Source organism: Ursus maritimus, unplaced genomic scaffold (assembly GCF_017311325.1).
Source record: "Ursus maritimus isolate PB19 unplaced genomic scaffold, ASM1731132v1 scaffold_33, whole genome shotgun sequence".
Classification (NCBI taxonomy): domain Eukaryota; kingdom Metazoa; phylum Chordata; class Mammalia; order Carnivora; family Ursidae; genus Ursus; species Ursus maritimus.
In genome coordinates this window covers 9124832-9148059 of record NW_024425897.1, presented here as the reverse complement: position 1 = coordinate 9148059, position 23228 = coordinate 9124832, and the positions used below count along the sequence as shown (strand labels likewise).

Below are 23228 nucleotides of genomic sequence, written 5' to 3'. Positions count from 1 at the left end.
CATACATAACATAAAACTTACCATTTTAACTATTCTTAAGTGTACAATCCAGTGGCATTAAGTACATTAACGGATTTGTGCCACCGTCACCACTCTCCACCTCCAGAACTTTCTCATCTTCTTCCTGAAACTCTGTCCCCACTGAACTCCTCATCTTCCCCTCTCCGCAGCCCCTGGCAACCACCGCTGACTATTTAAGTAATAGCATTTTGAGCACTGAAAGAAACTGAAGGGGAACACGGGAGGGAGAAGATGGGCCACGGGGGCTTATGTTTTATTTAGTGTTTCCAGTTGTACCATGACCAGCACCTGACACACACTGTCTCCTTTAGGTGCTGTTCCCACTGAGGACATGGAAACGTGCCGAGGGGCCCAAGGACGGGTCAGGTCACAAGGATTATAGGGTTGGAACTGGAGCTTAAATTCAAGTCAGTCTGATGTCTAAACCCAAGTCCCAACCATGATAGGCTCCCTCTCCTCCCAACCATCCTGAGAAAATTAAGTTCCTTTGACTCTTTTTTCTAACTTTCCAGTCACTTTGGCTTCTAGGGTCTTTATTCATTCTTTGCGAAGCAGTTACCAAGACACTCTGAGGGCTGGATGTGGGTTGGTGGAGGGAACGTAAGGGTTCAGTCTTCCCCCCATCCCTCCTTCTGGGTGCCCCGCTGCCTATCAGAAGAGCTGGGATTATAGACCAGAGCAGCTTTCCACCCTGGCACACACTATTGGCCACACTGCCTCTACACGTCACCTTTGCCTAAATGTGAAAACACAAAAAGAGCAGGTGAACAGACTGGGGAAATAAGAAGGCAAACAGAGGTGTCCTCAGCAATGCCACTGGCTTGAACCTCACCAAAGCATTGACGAGAACTGACGTCTGGGCACCACTCACTTCCCAGAAACACCCACCAGCGAAGAATAACCTGATCCTTCCCTCTCCAACCAGACTAAGGAATGAAGACTACACTCCTTAACCTGAAAGCCTCTTCCTTTCCCAGCAACTTTCAATGCCTCTTGAAGAACTGCTTGCTTGCTTGCTTTCTACCCTCTCCCTGGAGCTTATTCCCCCATCTCTCCCGGACTCATACAGCCCCTCTCTGTGAAACCCATCTGACCCCTCCTGCCCGATGGACTCTTCTCTCCTCACAATTACTGTCTGTACTAGGGATTAGGCCTCGGCTCAGGGCAAGGAGAGGAACGAACTCTTCAGAGTACACGGGAACCAGAGAAGTCCCTTCCCCTCGGTGCCTGCCTGAATGACTCAGGATAAATGGAGGACATCACCCACTGGTTAATGATCCCATATATGACCTGGTGGCTACAAGGGGGCTGTTTAAGGATGGTAGCCAGCACTGCCCCCCACCAGCTTTCTTCTGGAGAGCACTTCTTCCTCCCACTCCGCACACATGGCTGGGCTGGAAGCTAAGTTTTGTGCATTCCCAGACCCAGATCACAGCTGTCCAGACTAAAAGTGACCACCAGATCCAAGATGGGCCAATGAATCCTTTTTCTGGAATCCTTCAGGCTCGAAACCAAGAGAGTGTCAGGCCCAGGGATACTGGGGGGCTATGTCTCCTACCCAGCAGGTGCAAAGAGAGAGAGAGGAATAAAAGCAGGTATACAGAAGACTTGGGAAGGAGCCACTGGCACTGAGCCCCAGAGTCGGCTGTTCTAGAAGACTGGCAGCACCTCTCACGGGTTCCCTGACGCCACCCAGGAGCCTCAAGAGCCCATCCCTTTTTGGCTCAACGCAGTTCAAGCTGGGTCTCTGTTAAGTGGAACCAACAGCCCTAACCAAGCCAGTAGCTACAGGAGAGCACCTGGTTTTTATTTACTAACTGGTGAAGACAACAGGGGGCAAGGGGAAGAAACTAACATGGATGAGGCAGTAGAACGGTCTTTATCTCAGATCTCAGGTCAGCTACTTGGGAGCCGTTTGGTCTTAGGTTACATAGAGAATGTCTCTGGGACTCGATTTCCTCGTTGTAAAACGGGAATCTGGACACGCTCTCAGAGTCAGTCTGACAATGAAAGATGCTGCGTGGAAAGCTCCTAGCGCTCAGCGAGCACCCAACACATGATGGCTGCTTTTACGTTCCCGACAGGCGTTCTCCCCAAACATCTCGCAGGACTCCCAACGCGATGACAAAGGCAGCACAATCCCCAAGGAGGAGCCCAAGGGCCCCCGAACTGAAGTTACCTTTCTGAGGTCACTGCCAGAGCTGGGTCTCTTTGCCCTGAAATTACCTGCCTTCCTTGTCTTTTCATGAATTGCCTCCCACTGTCCTCCTAGGGACCAGAAAGAGCCAGTCCACGCCTGTTGACCGGACTGTCTTTCAACACCCTCCCTACGGCTCCACTCCAACGGGGGAGGAGGGGGAGAGGAGGTTTATTCTGCCTCCATTTCTGGAATCTGGGCCAGGCGGGCTTTGTTAGAAACTCCATCTCGTCCTGTGTGTTCCTGCCATGAGACCCTCCATTACATGGACGGGTCACAGGAACCGAAGCCAGGAAAGTCAACCTTCAAACTTCTTCCCCGTCCCATAAGATGCTTAATAAACACTGTTTGAATTGAAGGGTTAAAATGCCCAGGGCATAAACATAGATTCCTGCACTTTGGGGTTGGTTTAAGACCCTTACTTTCAGCAGCAAGCGCCTCAGAAATGTCATTTTATTCTATTTTAATTTCCTAGCACTTAAACTGTCACAGGTAACCACGTCTGCCTTTCAATGATGCAAAGAGAATCTCCTCAAACTAGAACCTCAAGGGAAGATTTTAAAAGACACAGAAGCTAAAAATATTGGAAGAGTAAGGAGCCCATAACATCCTCTTAATATGAAGTGAAAAAGAGAGGCCCAGAAAGCCGAGAGATTTGTTCCTCGCCTGGTGTGATGCAGGGCCTGGCCTGGTGCCCTTGCTGGCTATATCCCCGTGGGGGGCTCCCTCTCACCCCAACTCTGCCTCCCTAGCTGATCCTACTGTCTGCCCTGCCTCCTGCAGAATCGAAAAGATTATAAGGAGGGGATCATAAATCATTTTTCTCTCATGAGTTTATAGTGTTCCCTTCTGAGGGGTTCAAAAGCATTCAGTAATAAACCAAGGTGATGAGTTTATGTCTTTTGCTTTTAAAATGAAACTTTATTTGAACTCCTGGAGAGGCATTTACAGTTTTTTAATTTAGGACATTCCTCTCTTGTTTCAACATTTCGCCCCATGGCATTTTCTGTGGGCGGGTAGGTGACGAGGGTGGAGGGTGGGGGAGGGAGAGGGGTCTGTGTCTGGCCCTCCCCCGTTCTCCCACAGGCTTTTCCGAATGCCTGACAGAGTCCTCCCTTCAATGGTTTTCAGCAAGTCTCAACATCTATATGGAGGAGTCCCTCCTCCCACCCCCACGTTGACTTGGCTACAGTTTCTTCCTTTTGTGCTTTTCTCCACTGCCCACCGCCTTCTTGCCATAGCCACCGAGAGCGAAGAAATGAGAGAAAAAGCAAGCTATCTGCAGGAGACAGGACTGCCCACAAGGATCACTTCGCTTTTCTCTATCCTAGTCTCTTGCTAGGGGCTCAAAAAAAAGGGAAAGTGCAGTTAGCAAAGTTAATAAAATCGAAGCTGAGAACAATTACACTTTAAAATGAGAAAGGAAAAGAAAGAGGAAGGAAGGAAGGAAGGGAGAAAGAAAAAAAGGAAAGCGGGGGTGGGGGGGGTGCTGCATGAGTCATCACAGCTCCTGTACAGACCCGGGCTCTAAACAAACGTGAAACTGTCTTGCTTTGTCCGGCCCAAGCATTTTTGCTAATGATTTTACTCAGGTGTTAAGCCAAATTTCAGAAACTAACCACGTGTAAATACTGCCTGGCCACCACACAGCCTTTCCAAACAGAAACGTGGGGGGGGGGGGGGGGGGGGAGAGGGCTGTTGCTTGCAAGCAGGTGGGACCGCACGCTTAGCTTCTGCATTCGATAAATATTTGGTGAATGAATAAACCCGAGAAGCACTTAATGATTCAATATATGTCTAGGGTTTTTATTCCCCCCAGCTTTGCAGGCTAGCAGGCCAAACCGTACAAAACTCTTCAAGCAAAACCGCTACAAGGTTGTTCCAGGTAGAGAAAGAAACAGTTGGGTTCTCTGAGTGACTTCAACACCACTAAGCCATGGAAGAACAATGGGGCGTCCCTGGGAGCCCTGTTCTAACCCACTTAGAGACACAAAAGGTACAGCTCCACTGGACGGGGGCAAAGCAAATCAGGCCAAGTTGCTGAGGAGAAAATATTATACGAGGAGTGTACTACCTACAAGGAAGGCAGTGTTCCTAACCTTTGGATGTAGCTGGCCTTTCTCCTAGGAAAACACTGACGTATTCTCACAGGGGTCGCTGCTCTCCTCACATCATGAAGCAGTTCTGGCCAACTATTTAAACGATGAAGTATCAGGGCCTGGGTCACCTAAAACACCTTGATTTGACTTCATGAACTGTAAACCAAACAGGTAATAATTCCTGGGTTGGTTTTTTCCCCCCTATAAAAGAGCCAGAGAGCTTGACAAGCGTGCAGAAGCTTCGGAAGACAAGTGGGACATGAAAATCACAGATGAGACCTGTAACAGTCTCCTGGATCGAAAGTCTTTCAGGAGACTCTGGCTGGGACATCTTCAAGCCCAAGAAAGGCTCCCCGTTACGCACCCTGCCTCAAAACCACCTCTTCTCTCGCCTGGGTCCTCAAGAGGTCAGGAATCAGGACTGTTTTTTTCCCAGCTGTCTCCTCATGGTACCTAGACGGCAGCTTCTGAGATTATTAAAAAAAAATATATATATATCCAGGCACTCATACTATCCTTAGGAGAGACCACCTTTTCTCCAACTAAAATGCTAATAACTTTCTCTAAACCTTTCCCTTTAACAAAATGATCCAGTTTACAACACATTGTCATCTGTCATATTTTAAGATCATTGATGCATAGTTTCCCCAAATAAATTTATTTCTATCTTAACCCTGCAGCCAGAGATAATGCTGACCCCTCTCGGCTCACGAGTCTTTTTTAGTACTTCTACGCGGGATGACAGCAGCCAATGGCAGCAAACATTTTTTGAGAGCTTACTCTGCGGGCTGTCTGCAACTCATCTCACCTCCTAACCATCCTATGAGGTAAGTTCTAATATAGGACCATAATTGCTGTCTGCCATTCTGAAACCAAAAAAGCTCTAAAACCCAGAAGTTTTTCCATAACTTACTTGGCAGCAAAACTTAATGGACCTGAACTCATTTAGAGGCAAAGCTGCCCTGAACTCACATGAGGCTACTTCGATTTTAGTTATCCCACTTAATGTGACTATCCATATCGTTTGCTATACAAATACGAGTGTGTTTAATTACTGAGAACGGCCACAGACCTCCTGGGAGTCACTTAACATAAAATATGTAGAGCCTTAATACCTTTCTAAACTCCCCAAATCTCAGATTTCTGAAAGCTCTGTCCCCAAGGGTTGAAGGTATTGTGAATCTCTATTATTAACCCATTTCACAGGTAAGAAACTGAGACTCCTTGAGGGGAAGTGACTTGCCTCAAGTCACAGAGTGACTAGACGTGGAGCCGACTCTGAGCCTGGTAGGCTCCCATCAGAGTCCAAGCTCGGAAGCCCCCCAGAGGGGCCACCACAGGACATGTCTGAGTCCTCAGCCCGCACGATTCAGCTGGGAAAGAGTGCTGTGCCTGCACGGCTCTTCTCTGTAACCAACTAGGCGAGGAACTGAGGAAATGGGAAAGCAGAGAACACCAGTCGGAAGCGGAGTGATTCAGAGGGCCTGGAGCTTACCTTGCCCAGGACAGTGAGGCATGGTTTCGGGTCCAATTCTGGCTGTTCCAGCTTCACCACGCCTACCCAGCCGTATTCATACAAGTCCTCTTCATCGTTGTTATTACACAGGCCCAGTGGGTGCATCTAGGAGGCGAAGTAGAAAGAAAGCTTCAATACGTAGGCTGTAGATGGGCTTGACCCACACTGTATATGTCTCAGACTCAGTAATGAAAAGTAATTTCAAAACTTAAAATTAAATGGGGGGGGTGGATTTTACAGATGCTTTCTCACTGCCCCTTTTTTTTTTAAGTTTATTTATTTAAGTCATCTCTACAGTGAATGTGGGGCACAAACCCATGACCCCGAGATCAAGAGGCGCATGCTCCGCTGACCGAGCCGGCCGAGCACCCCGCTTTCTCACTGCTTTCTAAGTGGTCGCCACGCAACGTGGACACCAGCCAATCCGATGCACGGCAAGAGAAATCACATAATTCCCATAAAAATGCCCATCTAAATTCCTGTGAAATACCGTAATATTTAGCAGCAGTTACAGATGAAATTAGCTAGGTTAGTTATCCTAGAATATTTGGCTTCTAAACCTTAACACCACATCTACGGCAAGTTATGCAGGAGGACCTGGAAACACATTCAGGAATTTATGGAAAGACCACCAGACATACGGCAGAATCACCAGTATAATTAACAAGCTGTTTAAAAGGCCACCCCTGGCTACTGGGGAACAGGTGAAATTCTTTGAGGATTTCTTCAAAACGGGCAAAGCAGGAAATCAAAAACAGGAAAAAGAGCATCACCAATTTTTTGCCAGTAAAAGTGCAGTCGGTGGAAGTCTAAGAACAATCCTGAAGTCCGCGCTCACAGTTCTATCAATGAGTCTTATCCGGCTCTAGAATCCCCAGTAACAATCTGAGAAGAGGAAATCCTTGTAGATAAACTAACTTATCAAGAAATTAATGAGTCTAACCCAGTGCTGAAGTCTTTACGTAACTCGAACACCAGAGACCTAAGACCCCACTGTGGTTGACAGAATGATATCCTCCAAGGCCGGCCTGCAAAAGCTGGAAAAGACAAGAAACAGAGTCTCCCTAGAGCCTCCAAGAGGAATGTCACCTACAGAGCCATTTCCGACTTCTGACCTCCAGAACGCTAAGAGAATGAATTTGTGTTGCTTTAAGCCACTAAGTTTACTGCAACTTCTTAGAGGAACAAATAGGAAACTAAAGCATTCTCTTTATCCCCCACTCATTTTATAGGTAAGAACGGAAGTCCAAGAGAAGTAGCTTTTCCAAGACAACAGAGCCAGTGTGTGGCTGCACCCACAGGTGACCTGGCCCTCAGATTCGCAGTCTGGTGCTTCCCCACTCCACTTGCTTAACTTTACCATCCCTTCCTCTAAGACCTAGTCATCTGACCGGGAGGGAAAGACCAAATGATTAAATCTTGAGGAAAAAATGTTGCGAGCTCTAAATTCTGTGGTACTAGAGTTGCAATATGAACGTAGTGTAGGCAGCAAGAGCAGCTGGAATGTTCAGGAAAGCCCTGTGTGAGTGCTGAGCTGTGAGCCAAGCGTCAAGGAAGAGCCACACTGGTCAAGGAAAAAGGAGAGCAGGCAGTGGTTCCCAGGCTGGGGTGGAGGAGCCAGAGGCTGGAGGGGGAAGAGGAACAAGACCTGTCTGATAAGTATGAAGGACCACAGTCTACATCGAGAAGGAGAGAGACAGGCTAAAACTAGAAAGGGGGTTTGGACACCAAGACAATACAGGTTCTTGGGCGGAAGAATGGCGCACTGAAAACAGTTACTCCAGGCAGACGGGCTGCACAGTGGTGCGCCCGGCCTCGAGAGGCATCAAGAGTGGAGGAGTGAGGGGCGCCTGGGTGGCACAGCGGTTAAGTGTCTGCCTTCGGCTCAGGGCATGATCCCGGCGATCTGGGATCGAGCCCCACATCAGGCTCTTCTGCTATGAGCCTGCTTCTTCCTCTCCCACTCCCCCTGCTTGTGCTCCCTCTCTCGCTGGCTGTCTCTATCTCTGTCGAATAAATAAATAAAGTGCTACAGGGGCGGCCAGCAGTTCTCTCTGGCAGGTGAGGAATAACCCATCCCCTGCGAATTCCAACGCGTGAGACAGACAGCCCCGGGACATCCAATATTTGCCTGAGTCCTCAGGCTTGATGATCGTGCCCAGAAGACAAATGAAGATTCCGCCCCTGAAGAACCCAGGCCACTCTAGCACGTTTGGTGGTTTTATTAAATGACGAGCCGCCTGAATGCAGACCTCTGACTGGAGAGGGCATGGGCGAGGGTGATAAGCCAATTGTGCCAACAGCCTGTCACCTCCCCCACCAGGAAGGGGCTCCCTGCCTGGTTCAAGTGGACGTCCTAAAATCCCAGGCCCAATCATGGCAATGGCAACCACACCACTGACCCTTTCCCACAGCAGTCCATGGTATTTTTAACCTGGCCACATGACTTGGAGGTTTCCAGGTGGAGAGCTGGTTTTTGTTACTTACACATGAATGAGGTTTGGCCAGTGAAGAAGAGCTACATTGGGGGAGCAGAGGTATGCTGCAGGTCTAAGACCTTGTATCTACGGTTCCACGGATAGGAGATTGTCCAGAACAGGCAAATCCATAGGAACAGAAAGCAGATTTGTGATTGCTGGGGAGTGACTGCTTGATGGGGCCAGGGTTTCCTCTTGGGGTAACGAAAATGTTCTGGAATCAGAGGACGGTGATGGATGCACACTGTGAATATACTAAATTCCTCTGAATCGTATCCCTTAAAATGACTTAAATGGTGAATTATATATAAATTTTTCCAACAATAAAAAAGTTTTTAAACAATGTCCCAAGAGTTTACTCAGATATGACTGCACTCAGCTAACGTGGGGATCCACAGTGGAGGACAATGTGGTTCCCACCCTTCCAGAGCCTAAGCCAATTACAGCAGCCCTTCTGGAAACCATGTCCTGCAGGACACTATGCTTGAGAGATTAAAAACAGAGTCTTGTACAAGTAACTAACACTGAGGAACATTCCATAGGAATTCAGGATTTGGTTTCGGAAATTAAAGCTTTGCAGAGGCCTATGGTTTAAAAAACAAAAGGTTTTCAACCTTTGCAAACACCAGCATTTCCAACCCTTTGATTATAAGCCCATTTTGAGTATACTACAATCACGCTGTTTCATGGGGACACATTTAGAGAAACGCTAAGTTAGTGAGAACACAGATATATGCATGAGACCTTAACCCTAAAGGCAATGAGATTCAGGCAAAGCTAAATGCCTTTAAATGCTTAACACCCACAGTGCAAAGAGTAAGGGGTATGCTGGAAAGAATGGAGGAACAGTCACGGGCAGCTTGAGAGAAGGGGTGGCCTGGGAGGGCAGGTGGGATGTGGGAAGAGGAAGGGAGCCGAGAACAGCAGAAGTAGGAGATGCCCAAGCCTGGCCCTTTACAGCCCTGGTGAGGAGGAAGCGACCATGACCAGACCGGAGGCTTATGCTGTGAAGGAGCCACATGCCAGGAGAGGCATGTCAAGAGTGCGTCCGCAGGCATGCAGAAATCTGAACTATGTAAGCCTCAAACACACCCGCTGGTCTGGGTCCCCTGGAGGCTGTCAGGCCCTGCGCCCTGGGCCACACGTTGTGCCAGGCGCTCTCTCCCTCCTCTGCGGTCACACCCTCCCGTTCTCCTCCAAGACGCCCAATCAAATCTTCCACTGACACTGCGGGGACTGTTAGCAGCTCCAAATGGCAGCCCTGTCAAGGGTGTTGACTTCTGAACATGGATCAAAGACTTAAAAACCAAAAGGAATTTTTCTCAAGTGCCAGTGGGTGCGATCCGTTGGCGTGGGTTGTTTATTTCCCCGTGGAGGGTAAAGAGGCCACCAAAATCACATCTCAGCGGATTGAAAACCTATCTCACATCTCTGCCGCCTTCCCCACGCCACCCTCGGTGCTTTCTCTCCTGAGTTCTTTATTCCAGCTTACATTTCCAGGTGCCCAACTCCTGGGCCTATGAATTCAGCCTCAGCGATGTCTTCCATAAAACTGGCCTCTTCGAACCATCTGCTGAATGATTGGGGTCTCTGTCAGCTCACCCGATGACAGCATCAGCTTCTGGAAATGCCTGCCACCCCAGACCTCCAACCATTTACACCCTAGGGTTCTCTTTTCCCAAGGGCTCCAACTTATGAGTTCAGCAGAATGTCTTATAGGGAAGTACAAGTAGCCGTAACATGAAAATACTCAACTGTGAAGTGACCTGTCTCAAAGGATGGAATATTCTAGGCAAAGGCATAAAATGCAAACAAATATGCCACGTCTAAGAATAGCAAAAGAGGGGCGCCTGGGTAGCGCAGTCGTTAAAGCGTCTGCCTTCGGCTCAGGGTGTGATCCTGGCGTACGGGGATCGAGTCCCACATCGGGCTCCTCTGCTGTGAGCCTGCTTCTTCCTCTCCCACTCCCCCTGCTGTGTTCCCTCTCTCACTGGCTGTCTCTCTGTCACATAAATAAATAAAATCTTTAAAAAAAAAAAAAGAATAGCAAAAGAGAAGGTTTTCTCGTAATTATTTACTATGCTATTATGTTTATGTATTTTATTTACTCCTTATGGCAACTGCTTGCTAATTGTTGGAATAACAATTGTGACTAGACATTGTAAGTAAGTTGCAAACTAGAAGTGCAAATGAGCAGCTGAAGCAGAATATAAAGGAGTCCATAGAAGCCGTATTAGTCAATAACAGGATTCCACTCAAAGCCAACCGCAAACAGCCTAGTGAAAGATTAAAGAAGAAATCCATAAGAGAGACGATCCACAGAGAATGATCAAAGAATTAAGACAGAACTTTGGAAAAAGTAAGGGAGTCCTCTAATATTTTGGAAAAAGTACTTTTGATAATCCTGTTGCTGAAATCAAACATAAGAGAAACAATTTTGCTGAAAATATCCCAGCACTGCCCACATGGGATTCACTCTGTCTATGCCCAGAAATCAATACATAGCTGCAATTATAATTTAAGTTAAAAAATAAACTACTATTTTCCATTGCATTTTTCAAGATAAAGCCCCAAACAATTTCTTTCTACTCTTTACTAAGAAATATCAGACCCTGATTTTAAAAAGATCCCTAAGTCCTGGGTCGGGTAACAATCATGGACAGAGAATGTGGGTGTCCTACATATGAAACACACATATTCTCCTGAAGATCCAGACAGACACTGCTTCCACAACATCACTCCAGACAGCTGTCACATAAAAACCAGGCTTGTTAATTCATATGTGTTGATGCCAGGCAGTGACTACATATAAAACCTGTGTCTCCTTCTGAACGCTAACCATTCAAGATTAATCTTAGGGTACTTCAGTGAATGGTGTCTGAGCATGTTAACTTTGAACTTAATGTGGCATGTGAGCATTTAAAAATTACAGGTATTTCTGAGTTTATTTTCTCTTTTTCAAAAGATTTCTTTCTTTATTTTTTTAAGGGGGAGAGGGGCAGACGGAGAGGGAGAGAGAGCGAGCTCTCTCAGACTCCCTGCTGAGCACAGAGCCCAGACATGGGGCTTGATCTCAAGACCCTGAGATCATGACCTAAGCTGAAACCAAAACTTGGACACTTAACTGACCAACGCACCCAGGCGCCCCTCTGAGTTTATTTTCTTAAAATGTTTGAATGTGTGGAGTTTACCTGATCAGGCACTTGAAATTTAATTAGTTTTTGCCTTAATATTTTTTTTAATAAATTTTTAAAATTTATTTATGTGACAGAGAGACAGCCAGCGAGAGAGGGAACACAAGCAGGGGGAGTGGGAGAGGAAGAAGCAGGCTCCCAGCCCAGGAGCCCAATGTGGGACTCGATCCCGGAACGCCGGGATCACGCCCTGAGCCGAAGGCAGACGCTTAACGACTGCGCTACCCAGGCGCCCCTTGCCTTAATATTTTTAAGAAAGGTAAGAATGGCTGACTTGTGTTTAAGAACTCAGGGATGTTACAAAGAACTGCTATTGAAAAATAAAGAAACAATCGAATAAACTTGGAAATCCGGAGTGGAACTTGACCAAAACCCCACTGGGCAGTGAATGCTGTAGAAAGGGAAGGATGGCCTGGAATGAGAAGACAAGCAAAATTCCTGGGACGGATCCATGGAAGAACAGTGCAAACAGCCAACCAGCTATAATCGAAGTGTGAGACTATAAAAGAAAAAGTGCCCTGCATTGTAACTTTGGCCTCGTGCTATCAGAACGGTAACTTTGGGATGCTCGATGCTCTTGCTTAAGTCAGGTAAAGGAAAATACCCAGTTAATCCTTTACACGAGGTCTGACGTTCTCATGAACACTGCATTACTATGCTCTTGCTCTCTTACTCCTGATTTTGTTCCAAGAGGTGTTTTGGGATGGAAAGAATGAGAGCTTTGGAATCAGGCACCCTTGTGTTTAAACCTCACTCCTGCCTCTTAGGAGGTACATCAACTTGGGCAGATGACTCAATTTCTATAAACCTGGATTTTCTCATCTGTAAAATGGGGACAAGATCATCTGCCTTAACAGGGTGCTAAAAGGATTAAAGGAGATGAAACACAAAACCACAGGAACAGAGTAGATACTCTGTCAGTAGAAAAGCCCTCACCTTCTTCACTTCCTCTAGACTTGCCATGTTTGCTCACGCTTTATGCCTTTGCCTAGAATACTCTGTCCTCTGAGACCAGCTTCACTCCACCAAGGGCTTGCTTTCTTAAATGCACCAATACCGATAGCTGCTTCCACCACCATGTCTCCAAATGCTTTGTTTGGTGCTTGCCACAGTACGTTCAGCCTCCCCTCTAAGACAGGCACCTGCTTCTAGAAGGAGAGTCTTACAGGGGTCCCCCTTCACCCCAACCAGAGCATTGTGCTCAGCAGGTGCTCACTAAATGATGGCTGGCAGAACAGCCTTTGGTTGGAGGCAGGCCTGATGCCATGCCTCATGCTTTGTTTTTGGTAAGCCACTTGGGTCTGGGCTCAGCTAAGTGAGGGACCAGGACAAAAACGTCAGGATTTAATCAAACGCTGCATGAACTTTAAACAACCTGGCTCTTTACAGTCACTGATTACCAAGTCACCAAAGACATCCTTGGGACAGAAAAGATTTATGGACAATGGACAGGAGCCAAGGCTGTTCCTTCTTGGTTCTGCTATGGGACCCCAGCAGCTGAGCACGCGGAGGTGGCTAAGGCTTTCTACACACAGAGAATACAACACTGCTGTCCTTCGTTCAGGTGGGCTCATGACAGTGCTTCAGAACGGCGGTGGAGGGGAAGAATAGAGGATGTGCCCCCCCCAAAGCAAAACCTTAAGTTTTTCCAACCGCATCTGTCTCAGAAGCCGCTGTCAGCTCCAACAAAACAAGAGAATAAACCAAGCACCAGCCAGGCATGGGCTCCAGGGCATGGGGAATCCAACAGAGAAGAGAAATGGAGAATGATGTCCCCAAGATGACAGCCATAACCAGTCTGCTGGGTGACCAGTCCAGAGGGGACCAGCTGCAGGACAGCCCCCCCCAAAAAAGAAAACAAGCAACAAAACCTGAGTCAATTACCCAATGGGCTTGACAGTACTGACAAGAGTTTTACAGTTCTGCATAAGAGAATGAAAAGTGATCATCATATAGCAAACTAAAGTAATGGCGCACGGTGGGACAATTATTAACTCCAGAAAAAATGGAAAAGTTACACCAGAACTATAAGCCATAAGCAGGGTATGGCCTGAGTGGCCTGGCTGAAAAGAGTAATGGCTGTAATAATATAAACCATGATCTCAACCATAATGGTGATGCAGCTACACTGGGAAAACGTAGAGATGGGATGGGGGGAAAGGGGACAGGGGAAAGGAAGGGAAGGGAGGAAGGGGCGTAAGAGGACAAAATCTCCACTTTCCACAGTAGGAAGTAAAAAAAAAAAAGTGTTCAATGGACTCAAAGTATGAGGTAGCAGTTATAATCACATTACTTAGAAATAATTCACAGACTTTAAAAATATTCGCAGAGACAAATAGCAGAAGAAACTACTAAATAATTGAAAATAGTTGCCCCTGGGAATAGCAATCAGGGATGCCAAAGGGTGGAACAGAGGAATGCTCTTTTTTATAATAAGTCATAAAGTACTCTTTGCCTTTTTATAAACATATACATGCCTTATTTTAAGTAAAACCTTTATTCGCTGCTGGACAGAAGACCCCTCCTCCAGGTGTTCCGGCAGATTCTATGGGTCCCTGTGGGGAAGTGTTCCATCAGGCCAAAGAGAGACCCCAGAGGCATCCTGCAGAGGACAGCGGGTCCGCGGAGGGAGACTCTGGCTGGGACGGCTGCTCTGGGAGCCGTCCAGGGCCGGGGCTGAGGAGGGCTGGGAAACAGCACAGGGATGACTCAGGGAGACATGGTGCAGAAAGAACCAGCAGCCTTCACCACCCCCACAACCAAAAATAACTCCCAGGTGGCACCAGAGTGTGACGTGGATTTGGGTGTTATAGAGATGGCAGACACAATAACAAGGGTGACTGTTCTGAGAAGCCCCAATCTTCCCCCAGACACACCAAGATCCTATAACCTCTAGAAGAGGCAATGAATATCCTACTTGTGTTTCCAAACAAGGAACTGCTAGAGCAAAAGGACAATCAACAAACACTGTCTACACCTGACTGTCACTGGTGCCGGATATCAAACATCTGGTTTTAGGCCGAAATATGAAGATGGACCTTCTTGAAATTTCCCAGAGCCCAACAAGCTTGGCTATCACGGCTTCCCTGTGTTGCTAATGGACAAAGAATCTATGGGAACTTCAAAGCCAAAAGACCATGCCAGACAAGGTTAAGTATCTGGAGGAACAGAACTCTGTTCCCTTGAGTATGGGACACCAAGCCAAGCTTTGAAACCAAGACCAGCTCTTTAAGGAGCTTTCAGGACAAAATCCTTGAGATATACTGGTGCGCTTTCCACACGTCTGAAAGGACAAAACTGAAACCCGGGCTGGGGGTGCTCTTATCCAGGGTTACAGTATCTCTCTACTCCGCTCAAAGTTTAAAATGACTTCAAAAGGGCTGCCTGCCTCTAAGTGGGTTACTGTTACACCGGAGCCAAACACTGAACTAACAGCGGGAGAGACATTTCACTCTGTAATATTATCTCATCAAAAAAAAAAAAAAAAAAATCCTGGGGATTTAAAAGGGAAACTTCCTTCCTTTTGTCCTTTTGCCGCTGCCAGCGGCTGCCAGCCGGGGTAGGGTGTCACTGTGGGACAGAGCTTTACCTGAAACCACAGCCCCTGGACATTTTCTTAAAAGGTGTGGTAGCTAGAATTAAGCTTAGAATGTTATGTGAGGGAATGGAAAAGGATAGCCCCACCTATTTCTCTCTTGAATCACAGGGATGATTTTTTTTCCGTTCTATGTGCAGAAAAAGAGACAACTCTCTTTGCTTTTTGAACAGACCCAGTTTAAACCTTTTTTCAGGATCTAGAATCTAGAAGTACCTGAATAACTCCCCCCCTCCCGCCTCTGTGGTCATAGCAATGGGGACAGAAACCTGTCCAGACACAGAAAGGAGCTGGCCATTGCTGTTTGCTGGAACTTTCCAACTGGGAACGGCCCGAGGATTAAACCAGCACTTCCCCACTGAGGGCTCTGGCTCTCAGAACGCTAAGCTGGAGTCTCCTACAGTGGGTGTCCCTCTGTAGAGAAAAACCAAGAACAGCCTCTGTCCTATCAGGTTCTGTTGTGCCAGAAGAACCAAGAAGTTGCTTGTAAGAAGCTGGGTAAGGCAGCAAGTACTTCAAGTCCGTCCTCACCCTGGCATTTCCCTCCGTCGGAGAATTACACTGAAACGTACATATGGCTCTGTGTATATCCCACGTCTGACTTTACAAACCTCCACTTAGAACTTCTATTTCCGATCTCAAAGAGGTGAAGAGATGTTTTATAAGCTAAATTTTTTAGAAAGTATCCAAGAGACTATAGGAAACCGTCTGAAAACAGTAAGCAAAAGTTAATTCTACACCCATTCTTTTTGTTTGGTTTTCATGTTTTTCCATTTCTTCTTCTTTTTTTTTTTAAAGTAATCCCTATACCCAACGTGGGGCTCGAACTCATGGCCCCGAGATCAGGAGTCACATGTTCTACTGACTGAGCCAGCCAAGTACCATTCTATATCCATTCTTAAAAGTAACTCAAGGTAACTCATCATATGGCTACCAAATGACAAGTATTAATCTCTACACAGAAATTCACTGACATAGTATTACTTCAAATTGCAAGGCAATGTAATAAAGGACACTTGCTTTTTTTTTTTTTTAAAGATTTATTTATTTATTTTAGAGAGACAGAGAATGAGGTGGGGGAGAGGGAGGAACAGAGGGAGAGGGAGAGAGAGACTTAAGCAGATTCATGCTGAGTGTGGAGCCTGATGCGAGGCTTAATCTCATGACCCTGACATCATCACCTGAGCAGAAACCAAGAGGACACCCAACCAACTATAAGGCCCAGACGCTGCTTGTTTGTTTTTTTTCTAAGATTTTATTTTTAAGTATTCTCTATACCCAACAAAGGACTCGAACTCACAACCCCAAGATCAAGAGTTGCATGTTCTACTGACTGAGCCAGCCAGGTGCCCCCCGATTATTCTTATTATAAAAAGGTAAGGATTAGGTGCTTACACACAATAGAGTTACCAAATGCAGAGGAAAGATGTTGGAGAGGAAAGGGTGAAAGTGGAATTCTCATACTTCCAGATTGAAAAAGAATGCCGTAAGGGTGCCTGGCTGGTAGAACATGCGACTCTTCATCTCAAGGTCATCAGTTCAAGCCCCACGCTGGGTGTGGAGCCTACTTAAATAAATAAAGAGAATAGAACAGAATACTAGAAAACAACAAATCATTAAGCCTACATGATGCTAGTCTGAAACCAGAAGAATAAAACAAGTGGAAAAGAAATTCCAAAAACACATTTACATTTTTTAAGATCTTAATATGACACAAGCCAGGAGTAACATCCGGCTCTATAAAGGAATCATTTAATAAATTCTGTTGGGCAGGTAGGTAGCAATGTAGAGAAAAGTTCAATCTGGCTATCGTAAATTATTCTGAGAAATGATGAGGCAGCAGAGTTGGGGCAATTCCTTTAGGCAATTAACAAGCTAGAAGAGCAACAAAGTGGACAGAAAGAACAAGGGATTCTTAAAACGTCCCCATATGATAGGCAACAGAGAAAAGATTAAACAGGAATGAAATGACAGAAGTTAAGGGATATACATAGTTTATAGTAAAGAAAAGAAAAACCACCAATCTCACTGCTGATTAATGCACAACAAAATCAAAGTAAGTCCATGCTAAACCCCACCGAGGGAGGCTGCAGGGAAAGACACATGTAAACACACCTGGCTACACTGTGGATTGGCTCAATCTTGGGGGGAGGGCATCGGTCTAGCAATATGCAACAAAGCCCAAGCTCCTTAGGTCCTTCTTTTCCCCAGAATCCCCTTTTAAGAATGCATCCTAAGAGGTAATCTAAAACAAAGAAGATGGGTAGTAAGGAGGGCACGTATTGCATGGTGCACTGGGTGTTATACTCAACTAATGAATCATCGAACTTTACATCAGAAACCGGGGATGTACTGTATGGTGACTAACATAATATAATAAAAAATCATTAAAAAAAATAAATAAAAATAAATAAATAAAACAAGAAACTTTACACAATAAAATCTTAAAGCAGTCTTTCTCCAAACTGTGAAAACTTTGAAAAAAAATTGCACCCTTACCAACCATACTATATAATCAGGCAAAACAATGTGCATAATTTGTGGGCAATTATGTAATCACAGGAAGATAATGACGAAGAGAACATGGTATAAAAAGTACCATGTGTGAAATTTTTAAGAAAAGTTTGCGTGCAAAATGAAGCCTATTGAAAATACCACCTGCTGATGAGCAGAAACTGAAAGCAAACAAAGAGTTTAAAAAGTTGGTGGGTTATTAGAGAGTAAGGATAGTGGGAGGTTTTCCTTGTTTGGGTTCCGGTACAGTATTCATTTAAACCACCATCTGCTGAGCACTGACCCTGTGTTGGACACTGGGCAGGAAAAGGCAATTAAGATCTGGGCCCTCCCTTGCTGTATTGTTGTTTGATCAGCAGTTTGAAAAGAAAACAAGAATTCTACAATGTATGTACATACACTGACACAACAGGTGACTGAAACCCGAAGCCACCGGGGCTTTTTCCTGTAAATCAGCTCTATGTGTAACAGAGCTTCAGCGTAACAAATGGCAGTGCTAGGTGGTAATGCATCTTCAAACAGATGTGCTGCTTTCCTAGGACAACAGGCCTCCAGCGGCATGTTCTGGTCCAGCAGGACTGAGCGCGCTCCGTACGAGCTGGGAAGCCAGGCACTGTGAGTGTGCACCAGCTACCCAGGCAAGCACGGGCTGCCTACAAGTGCTCCGCAAGAAAACACAAGAGAAAGGTGTTGTAAACCAGCTCATAGGGTGAACTCAACAAGAAACACTGTTCTAATCCGTCTAAACATAGCAGTTTAGCTCTGATGATCCTAAAACTTCGGGCTTGCTCAAGAGGAACACCTGGTCATAGAAAAACTTTACAAAGTTACGCCATAATAATCCCCTTCCTTTCTTCTATGCGCACAACACAGGTGGACAAAAACACGCAACACAAAACCAAGGCTAAAAATCCTTTCACCATATGCCCAAAAATATACATCTCCAAATACTACAATGAAGTGCAGTCAGGGGAGGGGTTCTTTACAATATAAAGACAGGAACGCCTGAGATCTGAGGAACTTCTTACAAGGAACCGATGGATGGAATAAGCCCAGCTTGCTGTAATCTTGAGTACTCTTCTGAATGCAAAGAAAGGCGGGCCTTTGAGAGACAGGTTCATTACTTCCCAATCAAGATTCTAAGCTCAGTTTTATTCAGAAGGTCTCTTTAATTGGAAAAACATAGAAAGTAAAATGGGAGGAATAATTCAACACTTGCCAAGCAACTGTTCTGAGAAGACTCTTAACCTAGTTTTTAGGAGCAGGCAGGCACTTCGGTGTCTAGCCCAGAGCAGAGCCTGTCATTCTATGCTGCCGCCACCATGGAAGTGAAGCGTGGTGTCGGACATGGGCTGTAAGCCACTGGCCAGGGTGGATCCCGGCGCTGCCACGTAACTTCTGTGTGGCCTTGGAAGAGTCACGTAACCTGTGAGCCTTGTTTCCCCGTCTGAAGAACAGTGCTGCTCATGCCCACCACGTGTGCATGCCTGAGCATTAGACACTAAGTAGGCCTATGTGCCTGGCAAGTGGGAAGGAAGCCAAAACATGACAGCAAAATCACAAGCAACCAAAGAGGGAGATCAACTGGACTTCCAACAAAATTAACACCACTTATACTGCAAAAGACATCATCAAGAACGTAGGAAGACAACTCACAGATGGAAGAAAACGTGTGCAGATTCATAAGTCTGAGAAGGGACCAGAATATAGAAAGAACTCTTACAAATCAAGAATAAAAAGACAAGTTATCCAATTTTAAAAAATGGGCAAAGGAACTGAATAAACATTGCTCTCAAAAAAGAGATACAAATGCCAAAAAGCACGTGAAAAGCTGCTCATCATTAGCCATCAAGGTAATACAAATCAAAACCACAATGAGACACCGTTTCGTATCCACTAGGATAAGAAAGACCATAACCCGTGCTGTCTAGGGTGTGGAAAAATCAGAACTTTCTCACCCTGCTGGCAAGAAGGTAAAACGGCAAAGCTGCTTTTGAAATAGTTTGGCAGTTCCTCAAACGATTACATGTATGGTTACCACCTGACCCTGCAATTCTGCTCCTAGCTATATACCCACGAGAAATGAAAACCTAAGCCCACACAAAAACCTGGACGTGAGTGTTTTTAGTCAAATTTTTTATGCCCAAATATCCATCAACAGATGAATGGGTAAAAATGTGGTCCACCCACATGGTGGAATATTATCTGGCCACAAGAAAAGGAACAGAGTACTGATACGTGCTATAGCACGGAGGAACCGTGAACACATCAGTCTGAATGAGAGAAACCAGTCACTCAAGTCCACCCCTTCTATTACTCTATTCATACGAAAGTCTGGAATAGGGAAATCCACAGAGACAGAAAATAGATTAGCAGCTACTTAAGGCTCAAGGGTAAGGGAATGGGAGGACAGGGAGGCAGAAGCTAAATGGTACAGGGTTTCTTTCGGAGATGATGGAAATGTTCTCAAACAGATTGCGGTGATGGTGCACAGCTGTGCGAATATACTGAAAACCAATGATATGTACACTTTCCACATGTGAATTGTATGGTATATGAATTCTATTTCAATAAAAGCTGTTATCAAAGAGCTATGCAAATAAAGGACAAGTCAAAAAAGAAAAAAAAATGGTAGGGCAAGACTCTAATTACCATCAATGGCATGGTGTGATGAGAACACAGCCCCGAGGTTCAGTTTCCTCATCCATAAAACAGGGGTGGCACCTACATCACCTGAGTAAGCCAACACATTTAATAAAATCAGGATTCCAAGGCTGAGGGATAAATTAGGGCAGGGGCCCAATGCCACCATGAACAGAGTAAAAACAGGAGGATCCCTGATGGGAGTGGGTGGAACTGGCACCACATCCGTTCAACATCCCCAAAGCCATGTCATGAAGCAAGAAACCCATCAAAGGAATGCATGAGAGCAGGACACCAGTGACAAATCCAGAGTGGGCAAGAACCCCCAGGGAGGGGAAGGGTGCCTTGGGTTCCCCGAGGACTCACTAGCAAAACCCATAGGCTACAGATTGACCCCACTCCATCCCTGCTGCTCTGTAATTGCCCTGGTGAGTTTCCAAGCCAGGAAGAGCCACTTGATGAAAATCACCTGATTAAAATATTCTTGTGTAGTCTGTTAATAGCAGGGGAGGTGGGGATAGGGAGCAGAGGAAACCACAAGCTCATGAGTTAAAAGCAATAAATTATACGCTGGGCTTTGCCACCCTGTATGACCTTGGGCAAGTCGCATAAGAGCCCCATTCTCTCTGATCCTGAGAGCAAGAGGAATGCCTGCCACTTGCCTACCCCATGGGGGTTTGGGGAGGATTAATGAGATAATGTCTAAGCTGTGCTTCAGGCTCCTTGGAGACAGCCGCTATAGATCAGGCATTATTAGCACAAGCTAGGACAGTTTCTTGCCCATTCCTCACCTCATTAAGCTACCTATGCTTTTTTTTACATCTGCTATAAAAGTTCTTGCTCAAGGAAGAGTGGACCAGGGAGGTCATAACCCAGGCTGGGTCTGCCCTTAGCCGATCTCGTTAAAGCCACTCCCTAAACCCACACTCAGGGCACCTTGAAAGGTTAGCACAGTGCCGGGCATTTGATATCAGAGATGGATGATTAAAAGGGCCCTCTGGACTTTTGTTTTTTTGTTTTGTTTTTAAAGATTTTATTTATTTATTTGACAGAGAGAGAGACAGCCAGCAAGAGAGGGAACACAAGCAGGGGGAGTGGGAGAGGAAGAAGCAGGCTCATAGCGGAAGAGCCTGATGTGGGGCTCGATCCCAGAACGCCGGGATCACGCCCTGAGCCAAAGGCAGACGCTTAACGACTGAGCCACCCAGGCGCCCCTGGACATTTGTTTTTAACTGACATCCTTTGCTTTGTGTTACTACCTCCCAACCCGCAACATTCTAGGGCACTAGGGGATGACTGCCAGGTTAGCAAGGGAGGGGGGCAGTGGGTACAGGCTCCTGGAGTCTTCCACTACTCAGTGCTTAGGTGTCTGATGGACAAACTTTTACAGTGTCTAATTTCAAGGCTACCAACTAAAGAAACCAGGTGGCTCTTCATTCACAATAAAGAAACCAATATATATTTATGGTATTTCTAAGCGAGGGCAAATCTATGTTGCATGAGTGCCTATAATTGATACCAAAAAACTATACTTGACGTGGGTCTCCATCTTCAAGGGTCTTTATCCAGTTAGGTGAACTTGACATTTATTCCTAGAAAGCTTACTAGCCTTGGTATGTGTCAGGAGAGAATGCAGAAAAGGGGACCCTCGCACTTCAGGTCAAAGGAGAAGAGACTGGGGGCCTGGGGGCCAGACGGGAGAGGGGAACAGCTCAGCCGTGCCTCTCTTGCAGGTAGCCACATGGGCCACAGAAAAAGGCCTGAACGCCTGTTATTCTTGATGAACAAGAGAGGACATGGGGAGTGGGGAGATGTGAGGTGCACTTCAAGGCCATCTCCCCTCACCTCCTGTCTCCCATGGGAGGCTGTCATGCCACAGTTTCTCATCACCTTCTGGGTTCTGTTGGGGATGAGATTCTTGTCCTGCCCCCCTCAGAAGAGAGATCATCAGCTCCTTCTGTTTCATTGTAGTATTTTTCTGCTGTGGGACAAAGACCACAGGGAACTGGCACTTCTGGCTACTTCCCTTTTGCGGTCTGTGTAAGTGATATTGTTTGAATTTAGAAGTGGCTCCTTGTACCTTTCTTTACCTGATGAATCAGTCAGGCCTTGGCCTTGCCTTGTGTGCTGGACAAGAGGGTGCCCCTGACTCTCACTTCAATTGCACCAGAGCTTTAGGTCAAGAGGACAGGGCTGCCTTCCAGAACCTGTCAAAAGAGAAGGCAGAGGGGTCCAGGGCAATAAAGCAAAGGCTGGGCCCCACACAGCCCGAGACCTCCTGAGTGAGGTCCCTAGCACAGATGAAATTCTTTCCATCTCCATTTGTCATCCACACATTAAGGATACCAATATTGACATTATAAGGTTGTTGTGAAGATTAGAGATCACATACATTAAACCTCCAGAGCAGTGCCTAGCACCAAAACATCAGCGGTCATAATAGTGGCCACTAACACGTGTACGTGCTTGCCATGTTCTAGGTTAGGCACTGTTACACCAGTTGCATGGGTGTGAACTCATTTGATCCTAACAACCTCTGAGGCAGGTACTCTTAGTATTCTCATTTTAGAGACGAGGAACTCAAGTCAGAGAGATTTAGTGATCTGCACAAAGTCACACACAAGTAAAGTGGCAGAGCTGGGATCTAAACCCAGGCAGCCCACCAGCCTGGGCGCTCCGTCGCCCTGCCACAGTCGACAGCAAATATATTCTCATCACTCTCTTGCCGCTGAAAAGAAAGGAACGTGTTTTATCTAATCCAAATGCTAAGAACGGTTCCTGTCCTGATAGCGTCTTAGTTATTTGGCTAAGCTTGATTTAAAAAAAATAAAACTGAGACAAAGAGAAGGGGCTGGCAGCTATCTAGAGAACAAGGGCCCGCAGAAGTAATGGGGGACCCAGCCTTCAGGGTACAGACACACCAAGTTCACAGTTAGGGAAAAGGACAAACTGAGTTTTGGGACACCCTGCCT

At 46.1% G+C, this 23228-nt stretch overlaps 1 protein-coding gene across 1 annotated transcript in view; it reads right to left on the bottom strand.

The window, feature by feature from the left end:
• Positions 1-23228, bottom strand: part of ZNRF3 (zinc and ring finger 3) — a 147448-nt gene that overhangs the window by 51250 nt on the left and 72970 nt on the right. Inside the window, 1 exon segment of the mRNA XM_040619681.1 lies at positions 5813-5938. Coding sequence (XP_040475615.1) covers positions 5813-5938 — 126 coding nt within the window.